Source organism: Panicum virgatum, chromosome 9K, assembly GCF_016808335.1.
Source record: "Panicum virgatum strain AP13 chromosome 9K, P.virgatum_v5, whole genome shotgun sequence".
In the NCBI taxonomy this organism is placed as follows: Eukaryota; Viridiplantae; Streptophyta; class Magnoliopsida; order Poales; family Poaceae; genus Panicum; species Panicum virgatum.
In genome coordinates, this window is record NC_053144.1 from 28,233,875 (window position 1) to 28,253,717 (window position 19,843).

At 42.5% G+C, this 19,843-nt stretch overlaps 2 protein-coding genes across 2 annotated transcripts in view; one reads left to right on the forward strand and one right to left on the reverse strand.

Annotated features, from left to right (window-relative positions):
- The window catches only part of LOC120647916 (proline-rich receptor-like protein kinase PERK13), a 36,821-nt gene extending 23,544 nt beyond the window's left edge, over nucleotides 1-13,277 (forward strand). Inside the window, exons 3-5 of the mRNA XM_039924722.1 lie at nucleotides 12,116-12,459; nucleotides 12,700-12,795; nucleotides 13,069-13,277. Coding sequence (XP_039780656.1) covers nucleotides 12,116-12,459; nucleotides 12,700-12,795; nucleotides 13,069-13,213 — 585 coding nt within the window. The 3' untranslated portion in view covers nucleotides 13,214-13,277. The remainder of the gene's footprint in view (nucleotides 1-12,115; nucleotides 12,460-12,699; nucleotides 12,796-13,068) is intronic.
- Nucleotides 13,278-15,455: 2,178 nt separating this feature from the next.
- LOC120647917 (DIBOA-glucoside dioxygenase BX6-like) lies at nucleotides 15,456-16,027 on the reverse strand. Its single transcript, XM_039924724.1, has 2 exons — nucleotides 16,008-16,027; nucleotides 15,456-15,867 (listed from the first exon to the last, which is right to left on the reverse strand). The coding sequence occupies exons 1-2, from the start codon at nucleotides 16,025-16,027 to the stop codon at nucleotides 15,456-15,458; spliced, it is 432 nt and encodes a 143-aa protein (XP_039780658.1).
- Nucleotides 16,028-19,843: the final 3,816 nt, after the last annotated feature.

A 19,843-nucleotide genomic window follows, 5' to 3' on the forward strand; every position in this document is an offset into this window, starting at 1 on the left:
ACGATTGTTGCTGGTGGTTTCTGGGATCATGTGGGTGACCGTCGGGTCAGCGGGTCGGCCCGCGGGCCGTCGGGTCGGGCTGCGGGCGGGCTCGGGCCAACATTTTAGGGTTTTCGCCGGGCCACGGGCGGGCTCGGGCCATGAGTTTTTCTACCGGGTTTTTTTCGGCCCGACCCGAACCCGACCCGACCCGAGAAATGCCCAGGTATAGCCGCTGCCGTGCCCCTGACCGAGCCCCCCCGGGCGACCCTTCCCCAGGCAGCTCGCCCCTAGCACGACCTCCCCCTCCTTCCGGGCCTATAAAGGGCAGAGCCCAGCCCCTCGCGCGTGCCCAGCAAGGCCGTCGGCCATCGCCACCATTGCCGGACGCCGCCGGAGCTCCGTAGAGCCACCGTTCCGCCCCTCCTCGGCTCCAATAGAGCCCCTGAACGGGTTCCTCTCACCGCCCTGCACCTCACCGACCAAGCCCCACCGCCTTTCCCTCGCCGGAGTGGCGCCACCGCCGCCACCAACCACCGTCGGCCGCCTGCTCCTGTGGAGCCGCCGCCTCGAGTCGCCCCAGCCCCAACCCAAGGTACCCTCAGGTAGCACTCGAGCTCCTCTACCTTTTCCCCACCCTAGCCCACGCCGCTGGGGCCGGACATCGCCGGAATCCGGCCGCCCTTACCCCTCCCCTGTTCTGTACTTCCGCCAGGGACCTCGTTTGAGAAGAACCAAAACTTCCAGGGGTCAAACTGCAAAATGTGCCTAAACTCAAAACAGCAAACTTAAAAAATGCCTAGAAAATCGAATAAAAATTAGAAAAATGCAAACTAAAATGTTCTGGAATCCTTAGAACAAGAACTACAACTTTTGTTACATTCACATGTTCATATTTTGCTTTTATTTTAATTTGAGAAAAAGAATAAGAAAATCACCTTATGCATGTTCATGAAGTTCTACTCAGCAAATGACCTTGATTTTTGGATATGTTATCAATAATGGAATATTAAGATTACAGTAAAAAGATGAAACCCAACCAAAACAGTTATCATATTGGAACAATCAAGATTCTCTAATCTGTTGCTAGCTTTCTCGATTTAATACTGGAAAATATGCACATGAAATTACTCTGGAATTTTTACTGCATACATTTATAACTGAAATCTTGTTACTTAATAAATTTCAGATTTATTAGAGTTCAATTACTATATACCATGTTTTATGCTTGTTTAATCAACTTAATTATCCATATATAGTTCTTTTGCTCAGAAAAATCTATATTTATTTCTGAAGTCTCTTTTTAGCTCTGTGTTCTTCTCTAAAAATTTTGAGGTGCAGTTACTGAGTTTTGCTTTGGTGAATAATCATGCTTATCATCTTAGGGCTAGATTTTTCTATTTTTTTCTGAATAATCTACACCATAACTGATCTTGATTTTTGGACATGATCTTGCTTAGAGTATGTTCTATCTGTAATAAAAATTTCATATGCAGTACTTGTTAAATGCACCTTGAGAAATTTATGCTAAATCATGTTAAGTTAAATGCATAACTAATTTATCTGGTGGTTATAAAGCTCGATAATTTTTCTGGAGTATGTTTAGCTCATGAATAGGCTCTGGTAAAAATTTGAGAATCATATCCCTAGCACAAGTCTCTGGTGAATTAATCTTAGTTAATGGCTTGTTGAATAAATTTCTTTTCCGCTGCAATCACTCTGAGATGTATGAAATGTTCTGTGTTGTAATCTCTGGGCTCACCTTCGTGTGAGTGTTGTCTGCTGATCCTGGAATAGCGTGGCTTTTATCGAGGCTTCACTCGAGGAACTACCGGTGAGTGCCAATTTGGATCAGAGTTGCTTAGCAACAAAGATCAGTGCACCCGGGCCCAGTAGTTTTGGGTGGTTCCGCCACAGCTGGTATCAGAGCTCGCAGACAGCCTACCAGAGATGGCAACCTCGATTTTTAAAACAACAATTTAAAACTTGACTTCAAAACTACTAAAGTTTTTGAAAGAGTTTAGGATCTCCAAGGACAAGTCTAGGACGTAAAGCCCTAGGGAATCTTATGGGTATAATCAGGTGGCTTATTTTGTATGGCTAACTTCCAGCACATTACTTTTCAGTATTTAAATTCTGCAATTTAAATTCTGCAACTACATCGTCGCCGCGGAGGTATACTTACTCAGTCAGCTGAGGGAGTCTGACCTTCCCGTCGGTGATGCGAGCCGAACGCTGGAGCTCAAGCAGTGGCCTACTTGAGCTGCTGCCCATATACCAACTTCGGTTGATTATATGGGGAGTAATGGTTCGAAATTGGAATTCAATTCCCCGTCAAAGACGGTACACAATCAATACGTTATTTCGATGACGTATGCTTAACGTTGTCCATACGGCGGTAATTGTATGGATGCTGATTCTATAGTGATCGGTAATGTATGTGAACGCTTTCGTGAGTGCTGGCACGGAAGGTTCAATTTTATATACTGTTAATTTTCTGCAGGTACGCTAACTCGAAATCGAATTATAGGCTATCTAGCTATATCGAGTAGCTACATAGTGAGAGTCGTATTATGTATGCCACCGAAACTAACCACGTAAGTCCAAGGTTACTTGGCAATTCTTTTCTTTGGTGAGGACGGTTAAGATCTGCATTCATCCTCAAATCATCAGCAAAGAAACTTTTGAATGAAATCAGAATCGAAAAGTTTAAAATACAGTCTTAAGGATCATCTAGACAGTCTGCAAATTCTGGAAAATCTGGCTTTCTCGAATTTTTAAGATATGAAGATTTGCTCAAATCAAGTTGAGGCTCTAAGAATAAATGTAGCTAAATACATTTCTAACCTTCTGTAGAAATTTAAGAATTTTTGAAGTTCTCTACCTTAGTGTTTTCAAATTTATAGTAACCTTCTGCAAATCTGTCAAATTAGAGCAATCTGTCTAAAGTGAATTTTTCTACAATCTTAATTTGCTCATCTGAAAATTCGTTCAACACAAAAGTTGTAGGTATCTTGATGAAGAACTTACTGTAAAATTTTGAATTATCTTTGTCCAGTGGTTTGGGAGATATGGTCAATTTACTCACTCTCTGGATAATCTGTTTTCTGGTTTGACATCACTTCAAAACCTTGAGCATTAAACCTTGTTAGGATCTGAACTGGCCTTAGTGTTTACTAGATGAAATGTTCCTCACTACCTTGGGATCTTCTATAAAATTTTGAGAATTTTTGACCAAGTATATTGTCCTTGGTGAAGAAAAGACTAGCTCTCTGTTTGCTGAATTTCTTGGACATCCAGTGAGGAAAACTTTTAAGGAAAAGACCATCATAAGGTTTTAATTAGACTTAGTCTTGACTAGAAAAGTTTTGCACAATTACATAATACACGTCCTAGAAAAATTTCAAAAAAATTTTGGACCCCTAAAATTTCGAGTTATGAAACTCTAAGGTTGCTTCCGGAACAATTTAACTCTCATTGTCTAGTTTATATCCTACGGGATATTGCTAAAATTTTCACCCTTGTAGATGACTCTTTTTGGATATGAGTTGAATACCAAAGTGGTCACAAATTACATGATCTAGGTTCTCACAAAATTTCAACTTCTTAGGACTAGTATACGCCGAGCTATAGACAAAACACTATCGCCCGGCCTGCTGAAAAACAGCCAGAACAGAGAAGCAAAGACTGAATATTTGAACCATTTTATCCATTGTTTTAGCCTTGGGGTTGAATACCAAAGTTTCTCCAAACATCCTAAGCTACATGCATACAAAATTTCAACTTCATTAGATGTATATAGTAGGAGTTATGGCCTAAATACAGAGACTCTGTTCAGAAAACCAGAGGTTTAGTAATGGACAATTTCAGCCATCTTACTCTTAGAATTAGCCTCTGAGTTGACTACCAAAGATGTAGCACGTGAAATTATCTAGTTGCTGTCAAAATTTTAGAAAGTTTCGATGAACCAAAAGAAAGTTACGAATTTCTTTGTAACAACTAACGTTGCACAAACTGGTTACACAGCATTTGTTGTGTTCTATTGTGTTGCACACTTGTTCATTGCATCTTGGAAGCTATACGAATCATATCGCTGATGCTTGAACTCATATATTTCAGATGGTGAGAGCAACCCATAGTACTCTAAATAATTTCGGTGCCAGTGGTAGCGGATCGCAGCCACCACCACCCGGCCTTGAGGAATTACTTGCCACCCAAAATGAGTTGCTTCGACAACTTGTTCAGGGACAGCAAGCGATTTCTCATTTTCTGCAGCCACAACACTTTCAACTAGATGGGCACAAGGTCCACCAATCTCTAGTTGCAGACTATCAAGAGCTCCAGGAAGAGACACAAGAAATAAAGGATGTTCACTCGGACTCCCTAATGCCGCCATCACAACTTCCGATGAAACTTAAGGATGACCAAGTAAAGTGTCTGACCCCCAAGCATGGCTCAAGCAATATGGACTTGACTTGATGGGAAATTACATGCACAAAATTCATTCCCCGTGGTAAAAGACAAACCCGCAATGCTATTGCTGCCAACACAGTCCTAAGAGCAAGAACTCTCTCGCCTGTCCGTGAAACCATGGACCCAGCTAGGTGCACTATACCCGAGAATGGTTCAGTAGATATGCCAGTGATGACATCCTTACGATGCAAACAACACAGTGGTCCGAGTGAGACGAACCGTTGTTTCATCTGTAGAAGTCCTACCCACTTCGCTCGAAGATGCCCTCAAGCCACACAGCAAAATCAGGACCAAGGTTCTAGCCAAACAATTAAAAGCATGCGCAAAAGATTGCGGGATGAGCGCAAGAAACAGGCTGATCAGGTCGAACAAGGAAGGATCAATTTCACCACTCTTGAAGAAATTCATGATGGTACCCGTCATACCTTCCCTATTTCCAACTCACCTGGCTCTCTAGTTAGCATATCAAGGATGAGTAATGTGTTGATTTGATTTCTAAATTCAGGTCAACAGAAATATAAAGAACTTGCATAACTTTCTTGGTCAGTGCACTGCATTGCAACATGTGCAATGCATGCTCATGCACATACTCAGCACACTTGTGTGTACCACATTATGTGCATAAACCATGTGTACCATCACACCATGAACCGCACATCCACTAGCTTACCTCAGGACAAATGCACCAATCCGTGTGCATATTTCTTAGGAGTATGGGTCGTTGTATCCGTATATTACAACGACACAAACTTATCTCCCATTAGTGCTTTAACTCATTTAACCACATATCTGCATTGCCTCATTGCACCAAAAAAAATCAAATTCATGATAGGTTGTTATTTCCACAATACGTCACGACTTTGAGGAATGGTGCATCTCTCTCAAATCAAGTACCAACTCAATCGAATAAAATCCACCTCGCACAAGAATGTCTTGAGAAAAGTTTGCTGCTGCCGAAGAGTAAGATCTCCATACTAGAAAGCTATCAGATATAAGTGGACCGGCAGGTACAGAAGGAAAACCCAATTTTTTAGACCTGATCAACTACCTCAAAACAAGTTGATCCGGTGGAACAAAATGTATTAAAACAAATCTCCTTACTGCTGTAAAATTTTGTGAAATTTTGGAGAAGTGTAACCCACAAAATTCAGTCTTGTGGTAAACCCCTATAATTCTGTCAACTTGTAGCAGTCTGGCCACATGAATTTTTCGACCCACTTAAAAGCTTTTCCTGAGAAAACATTCAACATGAATGTTGTGGATAACTGAGTCTAGAAGCTACTGAAATTTTTTTGAGAATTTTGTTTCAAGTGGTTTGGTACTTACAGTCAAAATACTAGCCCTCTGTTCAGTCTGAAATCTGGGTCAACCTTTAGGCAAACACTTAAGAATTTGACTATCTTAAGCTCTGTTTCTGAGTTGGAGTTGACTAGAGGAAATGATCACAATTATCTTAGGCACCCCCAGTAAAAATTTGAGAATTTTTCAACCTTGGATTCCTTAGTTATGATCAATTCTATCAACTACCCAGAATCTGTCCTGAGAAAATCGTCAAGCACAAGCTCTTCTAAAGAATGGAGAAGCCTAAATGTTTCACTGCGATAAGGATAGAGTTGTATGGTTTGAATCTCCATAGTGGATCAACTAAATCGTGATCTCTGAAAACCAATTCTTGATAGGTCACCCCTTCCAAAGCTTTCCAGTCACTTGAGTATTAACAAAGTATATCAAGACCCTAAGCAAAAATTTCTCGCTTAGTATATCTCCTAATGTTATACCGAGACCATTTATAAATAGCCATTACAATCTCACTTTTACTAATGCTGGATTTCATGATTGGTTTGCCAAGCACCTCTCCAAGGCCTGATTCCATTTGGATCATTATCGACAACCAACACCTTTTTTTCAATTACACACTATTCATACTACCAAGAAGAGAGCCGGTATTCATCTTGATTACATTATGGTCTGCATATCACACCACATAGAATTAAATTCAATAGTGGTGCTCAACTCCTAGCACACTTTTTGGGAAATCCCTTGCAATCTTCTCCTGTCACCAAACTATCATCCTCGAACCGACGGCCAAACTGAAAAGTGGACCAAATCTTAAAAGACATGCTAAGATCTTACATCATTCATTATGACAACCATGAAGACCAATGCCCGTTTTTAGCATAGTTCTCACCCAGCTATCAAGCAAGCTTGAAAATAGCACTATTTAAAGCATCGTATGATCAAAGGCATCAACTCCTTTGAGTTGGTCACAAACCAAAGACCATAACATATTGGACCAGACTTGATCATTAGGCAGAATAACAACCAAAGGTAATACAAGAAAATCTTAGAGCTGACCACTCTAGCCAAATGAGTCATTTGGGTAAAAAGAAGAAAATCTTTGCAACTCGAAGTTGGTGATCATGTCTACCTTCTGGTTTCACCACCCCAAAGATACACACACTTGCCACACTTAGCTTATTCACCTGAATCTCGGGACGAGATTCTTTTTAAGGGGGGTAGGCTGTGACACCTCTGGTGTCAGTTTAACCAAAGCCAGGCAATTAACAGAATTTCACACATAAATGAGCTAAGAAAACTTAAATATGAACCCTATGGCTAGTTCTTGCAAACTTGTGTGTAAATGTATGTGTGCATGTGTTTGAGTGCAATGTGTTTGAAAAACAATAATTGGTACCCTTTTAAACTTGACTTGACATGTGTGGTAATAAGGCAATAAAATACACCTTTCATAATGATCGATAAACTTTCTATGTAAATCAAATTCAAACTGGAAAACCATCACATGAAATGATTAATGGAACCATTCTTTGATTTGTGAAGAGCTACTAATTTAAACAAATCAAATAAACAAGAGTTCTATTTCTAGTGTTAAGGAAGTTAAAATAACTTGCAAAACAATGCAAACATGCATATGAAAATAAATAGACATATTCACCATGTCATATTAAACAAAAACCTAGTTGAAGCCTAGGAGTAAAAGTGCCAAAATTCACATGAAATAATAAGTACCTTAAAATGGCAGTTTTTGAAATAATTAAATAACTCTCAAACCATTGCTCGAATGAAAAAGTGCATAACACGAAAGTTGTAGATCCCGAAAAACTGAGCAAAAGTGGTATTCAACACTTTTTCATTTGAGGACAAGAAGAGGGAGAAAATTTGAAATTACAGAACTGATTTTGGAACTTTGATTTATTTACGAAATTGCCCTGCCTTCATCTCCTACCTCTGCTCCTTCCTGAACCGCGCCTACGACGGCGTCCGTACGCCGGCGCCGGCTACCTGGCCGCCCACGCGTCGCGCCCCAGCTCCAAACTGCTCCCGCGCCCCTGGTTTGCTTGAACCCGGCCTTCCCTGGTAGCACCCGAGCTCGCCACTCGACCTGCCAGTGCCACCGCTCGCCACGGCGACTGCCATGGCCGGCCGCTGCCGTGCCCCTGACCGAGCCCCCCCGGGCGACCCTTCCCCAGGCAGCTCGCCCCTAGCACGACCTCCCCCTCCTTCCGGGCCTATAAAGGGCAGAGCCCAGCCCCTCGCGCGTGCCCAGCAAGGCCGCCGGCCATCGCCACCATTGCCGGACGCCGCCGGAGCTCCGTAGAGCCACCGTTCCGCCCCTCCTCGGCTCCAATAGAGCCCCTGAACGGGTTCCTCTCACCGCCCTGCACCTCACCGACCAAGCCCCACCGCCTTTCCCTCGCCGGAGTGGCGCCACCGCCGCCACCAACCACCGTCGGCCGCCTGCTCCTGTGGAGCCGCCGCCTCGAGTCGCCCCAGCCCCAACCCAAGGTACCCTCAGGTAGCTCTCGAGCTCCTCTACGTTTTCCCCACCCTAGCCCACGCCGCTGGGGCCGGACATCGCCGGAATCCGGCCGCCCTTACCCCTCCCCTGTTCTGTACTTCCGCCAGGGACCTCGTTTGAGAAGAACCAAAACTTCCAGGGGTCAAACTGCAAAATGTGCCTAAACTCAAAACAGCAAACTTAAAAAATGCCTAGAAAATTGAATAAAAATTAGAAAAATGCAAAATAAAATGTTCTGGAATCCTTAGAACAAGAACTACAACTTTTGTTACATTCACATGTTCATATTTTGCTTTTATTTTAATCTGAGAAAAAGAATAAGAAAATCACCTTATGCATGTTCATGAAGTTCTACTCAGCAAATGACCTTGATTTTTGGATATGTTATCAATAATGGAATATTAAGATTACAGTAAAAAGATGAAACCCAACCAGAATAGTTATCATATTGGAACAATCAAGATTCTCTAATCTGTTGCTAGATTTCTCGATTTAATACTGGAAAATATGCACAAGAAATTGCTCTGGAATTTTTACTGCATACATTTATAACTGAAATCTTGTTACTTAATAAATTTCAGATTTATTAGAGTTCAGTTACTGTATACCATGTTTTATGCTTGTTTAATCAACTTAATTCTCCATATATAGTTCTTATACTCATAAAAATCTATATTTATTTCTGAAGTCTCTTTTTAGCTCTGTGTTCTTCTCTAAAAATTTTGAGGTGCAGTTACTGAGTTTTGCTTTGGTGAATAATCATGCTTATCATCTTAGGGCTAGATTTTTCTATTTTTTTTCTGAATAATCTACAACATAACTGATCTTGATTTTTGGACATGATCTTGTTTAGGGTATGTTCTATCTGTAATAAAAATTTCATATGCAGTACTTGTTAAATGCACCTTGAGAAATTTATGCTAAATCATGTTAAGTTAAATGCATAACTAATTTATCTGGTGGTTATAAAGCTCGATAATTTTTCTGGAGTATGTTTAGCTCATGAATAGGCTCTGGTAAAAATTTGAGAATCATATCCCTAGCACAAGTCTCTGGTGAATTAATCTTAGTTAATGGCTTGTTGTTTTTGTTCTTTTTATTACCTCAGCTGTATAAGTGAATAAAATCTGGAAAAATTAAAGTACTGAGTAGATGTATGCTCCCATAAAATTTGTAGCACCAGAACCTATGTCAAACTTTCTGTACAAAAAGGTGAAGCAACTAGAGTAATCTACTTACATGAATTGTTATGGATAATTGCTTTATGGTTAGATGCTGAATTTTATACCAGAGACGTTAAAGTTTGAGATGTGTATTACTTTAGTTTTTCATCACTATCTCATGAGTAGATTTGTTGTTATGAAATAGTGAAAGCATGCTAAGTTTAATGATAAAAATGAAACCAAACACACAACTCTTTTATGAAGTAAAGTGAATTTTAGAACTACTCTATAAACGATTGCCCATAAAATAAAGTTAACTAAGACCACCACAACAAACACATGCTAAACTGGACTACAACTTTATAGTGAAGGAAAGAAATATATTTATATCATGTTGTAACAATATCATTTCTGCATGCATATAGAAACAGTAAATCTACTTGACGGTGATTACGAGTTGGTGCCCGCGAATACCACCACTCCGGAGAGTGTCTCTCTTATTTGTACTGACTTGAATCAAGACCCGAACCAATGTTCGGAAGAGCCCAAGGCTACTTTTGAACAGTGCCCAAGAAGGCAAGCCCCGGTGCATAATCCCATTATTTTACGCATTATATGCATCTTACTATTTGTATATGTTGTAATAATTTTTATTGCGCATTTACGTTTTCTAGGAGTTGATCGAAAACCTTAGGTGCATGATCCCTAGGTACCTATGTTTGTTATCAGGATCTTTTTCTCGACTAGTTGCCCCGCTAACTAGGTACGGTAAAAGTCGAGAGGTTTCCTGCCTTTCTCGAGATTATAGGAGTTGGCTGACTTTAATTCCTGTTGAAATATAAGGACAACGGCGGGGTTGTGTAGTTGTGATACCCCGCTGGTGTAGTCAAAAATGGCTAAGGTCGCGGGGTGTGGCTCATTTCGTTAACCGTTTGAAAGTACTAGCCACATGCCGAGAAATATGGTAATCGGTAAGCTGAAGTACCTGATTGGACCGGCGAGTGGAACGACCTTGCACCCTCTTGGTAGAAGTAGGTTTATTTTTGTCCGGACGTACGGGTGCAGAGACGTCGGGCTCTGTAGTCGGGGAGGGTGCCCCAGATCCACGGACTGGAAAGAAAGGGGAAATGTTGTGTGGGTGACTTGGTTCCCATACGTGTGGTCTAGGTTCCCCTGGCCAGGTTGAAATTCGATTCAGAATCGTCCACCTCTCACGGCATGAGACTGCTTAATGTTTTCGGTCACACAGAGTAACAAGTGGAACATGATGATGATAATACTGCTGGTTGATTAAATGATTGCTCTACCATGATAATACTGCTGGTTGAAACTTAGAATGGTTAATCCAACTGGAAGATGGCTAAATAAAATCTGAAAATAAGGATCAACATTTAGTGGCGTTTTTGGCAAAACAAACCCCACCAACCAAAAAGCCTTGCATGTCTAGTTATCGGATTATGTTATATCCGGTGACGGGTCAGTCTTGCTGAGTATTAGTATACTCAGCCTTGCTTGTGTCACTGTTTTTCAGGTACTAACTTTGAAGATCTGTTCGCGAGTCTTACTTGGCCGTGTACTTTGCCTCCGGGTTGGTCTGTTGAGTGGGATGACCCTTCAGCAGGTGCTGACCTCCCTCCTGCTGAGTGACGCTTTCGTACGGGCTTTATCGATGCGTCACGTTATCTCGCTAGTTATCTTTTACTGCTTCCGCTGAACAATGAGACTTGAATAATTTTAGTAGATGGAACTCTGTAGTACTTTGCTACTCTGAACATGGTTTGTAATAAATTTCTTTTCCGCTGCAATCACTCTGAGATGTATGAAATGTTCTGTGTTGTAATCTCTGGGCTCACCTTCGTGTGAGTGTTGTCTGCTGATCCTGGAATAACGTGGCTTTTATCGAGGCTTCACTCGAGGAACTACCGGTGAGTGCCAATTTGGGTCAGAGTTGGTTAGCAACAAAGATCAGTGCACCCGGGTCCAGTAGTTTTGGGTGGTTCCGCCACAGCTGGTATCAGAGCTCGCAGACAGCCTACCAGAGATGGCAACCTCGGTTTGTGTATGCAGGCAAATCGTTGCAAACACGTTCGCACCTTCCTGATCGGGTATAGGTCAGGTGGCACGCCCGACATTCTTCGGAATCTCCGGGCGCGTGACGGAAATGCGGGCCGTCGACGAGGGAGAAGTGCCTGCCAGCGCTTCGGTGACCTCCCGGCTCTTCGTGTTGCCTATCACTGCTCGCCGGTGGGTTTCGACCGACAACAGTTGTATGGAGGCGTTGAGCAGTGGCCACACACATAAGTTGCCACTATACACATACTAGTAACTTAGATATGTATATCGTAGCACCTTTTTCAATAATCTTCAATCTTAAATTTACAGATAAGTTGTTACTAGTGCAAAACATCATCAAATCATATACATGTGGAATCTAATTTTGTTTGTCTTGTCATCTAGAATACAACAGTGCAATCGGTTGTTGAAACATATATCGTATTAAAGTAGTTGCTACAATTACTATATAAGTTGTCAATATATAAGTGTCAACCTACGTACATAGCGTATACAATAAAAATTTCCACATAAATAGAATCTATTATAGGGTAGCAACATATATATATATATAGTAAGTCTATTGGGTACCCTGGGTATGAAATAAGCCAATCCATACCCGAGCCAGCCGGCCACCTTCACCGCCTCCCCCGGCGCTCAGCTCCCGCGCTCCCCAGTTTCCCCTCGCTGTTTTCTTCCACGGGCGCCACCCGCCTCCGAAAGCGGTTTGCCCCCCCTCCCCCCACCCCAGCTTGATCAGTTTTCGAACAACGCTAGATCGCGATCCATCCACCATTCCTCCCGTCGCCAATTTGAGGGACTGGCGCCGCCGGCGGCCAGCTGCTGGCCAGGCCATGCGTGTCCCCGGACGTCGTCCCGTTCCCTACTCCGCTCACACCTCCGGTCGCCGTCCCACGAGACCGATCCGGAGCCCGTCGCCGTCGATCCTCCTCCAGCCTGCCTTCCAATCAGGTGATTCCCCCCGCCGGCCCATTGATTTCCTCTTCTTTTGCTGTTCTTACAGTTAATCGTCAGTTTGAGCTGGAAATTAGATGTTTTCTCTCGTGGGCACCAGATCAGGCTTGCCCTTTTTGCTGGGATGAAATTTGTGGCTCGATCCGTTCTAATTTGCACTGGGGTTACCAATTTGTTGATGTTGGGCACGATGGGGATTTTCTGATGCGCGGATTTTATTTGGATTTGGTTTGGCAGTGAGCAGAAGGCCAAGGACGTGCTGCTCTACCACTACAAACACGCAGCCAAAAGGTTCTCTGCAAAGCTCACCCCAGCAGATCCACGAGTTCCAGAGTGAGCCCCCCTCCCCTACTTCATTGTCCCATCACTGTACTGGGAAAAAACTTCAGAGAACATTATTTTGGCCGCACCAAATTTAGTGGATGCCCATGGTGGCTCCAAATCCTTGCTCAATATGCAATTTGTAGTGTTAGGTCTCCAAACTGTAGATTATTGGATGCTTGCACAAAACGTGCAACGTTGTAGGATAACAAATTAATCAAAGTTATAGGCACCTAATTACATGCTGCAACGATCTAGGTGGGGAATTGTAGTTGTATCTTACAGATGTTGTGATGAGCACCTAAGCCCCCCAATGCTCCCAAGCTTGGGGCATGTTCTTATTGTGGCAGCAACTATTGAACAGGAGGAGTTTGTAGCTGGACAGGTATGCCTTGAAAAACAACGGATCGCTCGTCATGAGCAACTTTGAACATTTACAGAGGAGGAATGTGATGGAATTTTCTCTTTTCTTTTCCGGCTCAAGACCTTCTCGTAGTTGCCGATGGACTGGACAGTCGAGTCGACGGCGATAAGGGCTGGTTCGACCTGCTTGATGGCTTTGTGCAGGTCCCCCAGATGGCCCCATTTGGCTGCCTCAGCAAACCTGCAGAATGACATGCCATGCTTTCAGTTTCAGACGATCAGAGAAGCACATTCAGAGCTTTTCTAGGGTCTGCTCATGTTCATGAGCTTTGACCAGTTGTTACAGGTGTTATAACCCATGTGGCCCTGTCAGTGTCTTCTAGGTCTCTTACCTTGGTGATGAATTGACAGGCAGGCAAGTGCCTCTTTAGGGTTACACATAATTCTATAAAACCACTTTGATCTCAAATGATTTGGACTTCATGAAAATTATATAGATGCATCGATGCAGTTACCTTTTTTTTCTTTTGACAAGCTGATCTAAAAAAAGCTTGATTTAAGTTAGGTTTGGATTAACTATTTGCAGGGCTTAACTTCATCAGTTTGAAGTGCAGAACTTTTAGACGCTTCTAACATGTAACTGTACCTAAGTGGATGTTTAATTCTCAACCTCATGCAGCAATTACATCTGGTTTTCATTCCTAAAACTAGTCAGATTACTGTGATTCTAACTATGCCTTTAAAGGTCATTGCTGAAAGGGAAAATAGCCGTTTAATTAACTTCTGGTGTTGCTCTTGCAGGTAGGAGGCCTGAGGATTCTGATTATACAGTTGATGTACTTAGCAGATGTTCTGGAAGTAAGGACAGCAGCGGAAAGAAAACAATGAAGTTTATTCCTCTGAAAGAACATGGAGAACCAGTTGTTATTTCACCGCCACTTCCATAGGTTATTTACTTTGCTCATTTCAGCAGTGAAGTTTTTGTCTTATCATTCTATCTTGTGCTAAACTGCCTTTTCCTAATCATGGGGGTAACCTGAGTAGAACAGATTGAGGAACTAAGCAGCATCTGGATGTACATACCTGAGGATCTTCTGCTTTTAGAAGCTCTAGAAAACACCTTGAGAAAAGTTGAAGAAGTGTTATCAAGGTTTGCTAAAGATGGGATATCTCTATTGGATCAAGAAGCGGATATCAAGGTAAGAAAACACCAAGGATGTATGCTGTCAGATTTCCTCTGTTTATGCGGTTCTAATATGACCTGTTCCTTTTAGGTACAATACAATCAAAATCTTTTCGAAAAGCTACCAGAAGAATAGAAGCTCTGGAGGGCTTATTTTAGAAGCATGATAACCATAGTTCTACCCATATCCAAGAAAAACTTAGTCTTTCATGCTAAGCAAGAATTATCAGCTAATATAAAGTCCATCAAGAAGCTCCAGGATGGCCCTGAAGCCAAGGGAGCAGATTGATTTGCTCTTCTACCAATTGCTGGAAACAGCGAGAAGGGTTGCTAACCTTCAGCTGGAGTGCAAGGTAGTTAATACTAGTAATTCATCATATATGGCAAATGCCTGTCCTCGTTTTCTTTTTCCTTTTTTTGGACAGATATGTGAGCTTGTAGTGCTGCGTATATATCGAATCTGTGTTCTAAAAAGTGATGTTTTGCTCTTAACTGATAATGGCAGATCCAAATTGACGTGGAAAGCTTTGCGAATTCTTTCTGACCTGACATAATGGAAGTGGTGTATTCATGGGCCAAAGGGTCGAAATTCTACCAAATCATGGAGATGACTCAAGTGTTCGAAGGCAGCATGATCAGTGCCATCTGGAGGCTGGAGGAGGCTCTTCAGCAGCTAATTCTGGCACCCAAGTCGATTGGGGAAACCAAATTGGAAGCAAACTTGAGGAGGCAGTCAGCAAGATCAAGAGGAATCGATGTAGCTTGTACAAGTAAATTAGTTAGGAATAGTCCATCGACGGAAATCTGTACTGATTTTTGCCTTGTACACAATCACAGACACTGAAATCCATTGTTTATTATTTTAGTCAGAAATGTATATTATTGCAAAGCTCAATGTCACTTGAGTGTCAAGCACTACATGGTGCCCTTTGTCTCTGTATTATTACTGTCTCTGTAAATAATGGAAGCAGTCTTTCTGTGTTCAGTTGTTGTTGACTGTTGAATTTCATCTACACCACTAGACTACTAGCTAGTTTAGCTAGTTTATTGAAAAAGAGGTTGAGGAGCTTCTGTGCCAAATGGAACATAACGATGTCCTAAGCACCATACCGGTAGCACACCAGCACTAGTCCAGACGGAAGTGGTCAAGCGCCGGCCGGCCGTCGAGGCCTTTCTTGTTGTATTGCAACTGGAACTCCGTCACCGTCACGCTCGCCCTCGCTCTGTCGCCGCCCGGCCCCGACGTGAGCTCGGCGAAGGGCCCGTATAGCCTTTTGAACCTAGCGATGTCGGTGTTGCCGAGGCATGCCACGGACACCCTCGCCGGGATCTGGTTTTGGTTGGCCAGTACCCGGTGCTCGCTACTCCCGAACCGCCCGTGGCTGACCAGCTCGAGGAGACAAGGAGGTCGCCATCTCTCCGACGTGGCGCCGGCGATGTATGTGTCCACCCACCGTCCGCCGAGGCATGCCTGCAGGCCGCCGTCGGCGTGCGCGTCCTGCAGCAGCACGGCCAGGAAGCTGGGGTTCGAATGCGTGCTGCACCCCAGAGACGGGGACGCAGGTTCCGGCGACCGTTGACGCTACGTACTCGGCGAACGACGGCAGCCAGCGTAGAGCTCTCCGCTCCGCTCGCAGGGAACAAGGGCTGGGAGAGACCAGGCTTGCTCGGTCTTCACGGCGTTTGGCTGATGGCCATGGATCGCAGGGTCGCCGGCGATCCCGTGAAGCGCCAGGGATGAACGCGTCTGCCTCCACGGTCCTTGCAGGGGCGCCGGCGATTGCGAGATCGATACACCGGCGATCGGTTCCTGGCCAGAGGAAAACCGCGCTACGTGGGAGGAAAACCAGAGAGCGGCTGGGTGGGGAGGAAAACCATGGAGCGGTTGGGTGGGGAGGAAAAACCGGCGCCCCCCTCCTGAGGGAGGAAAACCGCGCGCCCCCTCTCGGTGCGTTCCAGTGGACGGTGGGTGGCTGCCTCCTCGGGTACGGAATAGCTATTCCATACCCAGGGTAGAGTTTAGCCCTTGCATATATATATATATATATATATATATATATATATATATATATATATAATACACACGGAGTGTTGAATAGTATTCAACGCATCGGAGTAAAATTCTCATGATATTTACTGCTGCAACAGAAGTTCTTGCTACAATAAATACACAATAATGTGTCACGTCATAATTTTCTGCCCACTTTCAGTGCAAATTAATTACGCATTTTCTTCTCCCCTTATTTCTCTCACATACCTGGTTGCAACCTTCCTTATTTTTTAATAAAAGTTCTACATACAAGCGTAATTCTTGGTTTATGGTGTGTGGTTGGAATACATTTTTTCCCGTTAATGCACTTGAAACATATGGAATATAACTTGTAAGCTTGATTTACAGTTCTTTAGTACTAAAATTACTACAATCAAGTTAATGTGCTTGGAGTATATGGTACAAGTGCCGAGAAGTTTGAGTTGGTCCCGTGTGACCGGACTTTGAATTCCAAAAACTACAATTGAGTATTGATATTAGTAGTAATATTATCAATAGCAAAGAGTGTTGTCATAAAATTAGAGAAGTAATAACAACATAAACAGCTTCTCTATCATTGTGTCAATGTCATAATTAATTTTACTCAAAATTTGGTAAATTACTCCTAGACATTACATGTCTAAATTTTCTAAGAACAAAGGAGTATTTTGTAAATGAAAAATTTCTAAAATTGTGTTTATATAGATGAATGGATTAATTGCCAAGTAAGGAATAATACTGTGGAACAAGGAATAATTGGCCATATACACAAGAAATAAAAATTGAGACCAAAGGAATCTGTGTGTTGTATGAGTCCATCATGTGGTTTTTACACATTCTGTAATCATGTTACAAAATTTTACGATTGCAGCACAGAGCACGCAGGTTTTTATGGTCCTGGAGGCTTGCTGGACCTCCGGCTAAAAGCGCCACCACGGACGAACCACTAGGTTTATTTCCACAATGCTATCACTAATTAACCACTGCTTTTTACTTCCACACCATCCACTTTATACTCTATCCACATATTTCCCACAGCTCTAGTGTTGCTGACGGGAATGCCGCGCAAATGACCCATGCATGGCGCCCTTTTTACTAGTCAATCAGTGCTTTATTAATGTGCGAGCAGTCAAATGTGCATTAAAACAGGACACAACCGTGACAAAACCATTAGCTTCAGGACCATGTATGCATTAAAAGTACACACTTAACCAAATTTTACTACCCTCACATTGTGGCACCGTAATTTTGCCTTGCTGGAGTGCTGGCTCCCCCATGGGTGTTAAATAACTATTCAACACCCCAGCGGCGCTGGACATGCTCCGGCGAGTAAAATCATGATGCGATAATTACTACCCACACCAGCCGATTCCGTATTTATTGTCTATTTAGTACCCAATGAGTTAAATAATATTCAGTGCACCAGCTCCGTCCCACTCGCACCCCCTAATTACTACGCCTAATTACTACACCCCCTAATTACTACACCTTGAGCACTGCAATCAACGCAAGAAAGCAAATAAAAAGAGTAAAAAGCAGATCGCATTTTACAGTCCATGTTTCTTTTACTCACGCACACTCTAATTTATACTTCAGTCAGACACGGACAAGGGGCAGCCCTGATTACGCGCATGCATGGAACAAATTTTTTTTCTTGAAGCCACAACCCACGTAACTGTAACCTAACTTTTTACTTTCACATATTGCAGTTTATACTCCATCAGACATTTCAAGCAAAAGCACCTCGCTATGATGCGATTATGGCGCCCCAGTTTTATTGGTCAAACAATGCTAAAATAACATGCAAGACATTCAAGTTGTATTAAATATTTTAGGCCCGCGTCAAATGACGATATTATGACCAGACCCACAACAAACCACATTAAAAGCCAATCAAACACTATATTTTACTACAGTCTCAATCAAACACTAAATTTTACTACCAACTTAAACATTAACTGTAATTTGAGTTGTTGGGCGTTGAATATTATTCAACACCCGGGATGCTAAATAGACCAGTCCTATACATACATACATACATACATACATACACACACACACATCAGAGCAACTTCTTCAATATATGGAAGCTCAAATTTACACATAAGTTGCTATACATGTAAAAATATCTTCAAAATATATGTAACTGAGATCTAGTTTTATTCGTCTCGTCACATAGAATACAATGGTGCAATCGGTATTGAAAATAGAGCTAGTACGAAGAAGATAAAATATTTTTATCAACAAGTTTGATTCAAAAAGAATGATACGCAAAAGGAGGAGAGAGACATGAGAGGAGTAATGGGGCTTGAAGGCATGGGCCAAATGCATAGCAGGCCGTGGTCGATCGACGGGCAATCACACAAAAAACGTGTATAGTTTTAGCCCAATAATCTTTCATGGGCCGCAGCAGGTCGTGTATGGTCGCGCGCTTGGCGCGAGCGCGACCCAGCGCGAGGTAGTTTTTTCCCATGCAAAAGCGCTTGTAGCAAATTAGCAATGCAGCTGCTGGGCTGTTCGTGGGACTAACGAACGGCGTTCCAGTGGGCTGCTGGGCTGTCCTGTCCTTTCTCCCGGGGTGGGTGGGCCGTTCGCCCTTTGGGCCCCTGCAAAAGCTAGCAGGCCTGCACGAGACAAGCTAGGACGGCCTGGCTCATATCCACCTTGTTCGGCTGGAGGCTGGTGCCTGCAGCCCTCCTCTATCACATTCTTCCATCACTACCCTTCAGCCTCCAGCCAGATAACAGTGTTTTTCTCTCACACCACTCCAGCTCCAGCCTGCCGAACACGGTGGATATGAGCACTCCGAACTTCGATGTCCTAGCTCGATTGTCACATACTAGTAGGACCATAGATAAGCTATCAAAGTAACACCCAGTGGCATTTTACTCTTTCAAAAAAATATTAAAAAGAAATATAAAATACTAACTGGAAGCCTAAACTTCAAATGATCATTGATTGAGCAGAACTCAAAGCAAAACTTATAGGTGACTATAGACCGAGTGCTTCAACACCGTTTGCTCTTAGAGAAAGTCCGGTTTACGCTTTCGAACTATCGCAACAGTTTAATTTTCAACCCTCAACTACAAAATAGATAATAAGGATCATCCAATGCAACTATTGAAACCGGACAAGTTTAGCTCTTTGGGTGGTTTCAAAGGTGGTTTTGTATTTTTAAAAAATTAAAATTCTAATTAGATCTAAATAATCAAAACTAACTCATTTTAAATCTATTGTTGCTTCATTTGAATATTATTTATTGAAAAATAATAGGCATAACTATAAGCAAACCGATATTACGAAAATGAAATAATTGGATCTAAATAACTGATAAGTAGAGTGCCAATAGATAGGTTACATTTTTTAGAAATTTTTTACTCATTTAGTTTTTTTATTTAAAATAAATTACTTACAAATTTTTAGTATCAATTTTAATATTTTGTTCTATAAAATGAAAAGGCACCAAATTTGTCCAGTTTCAATAG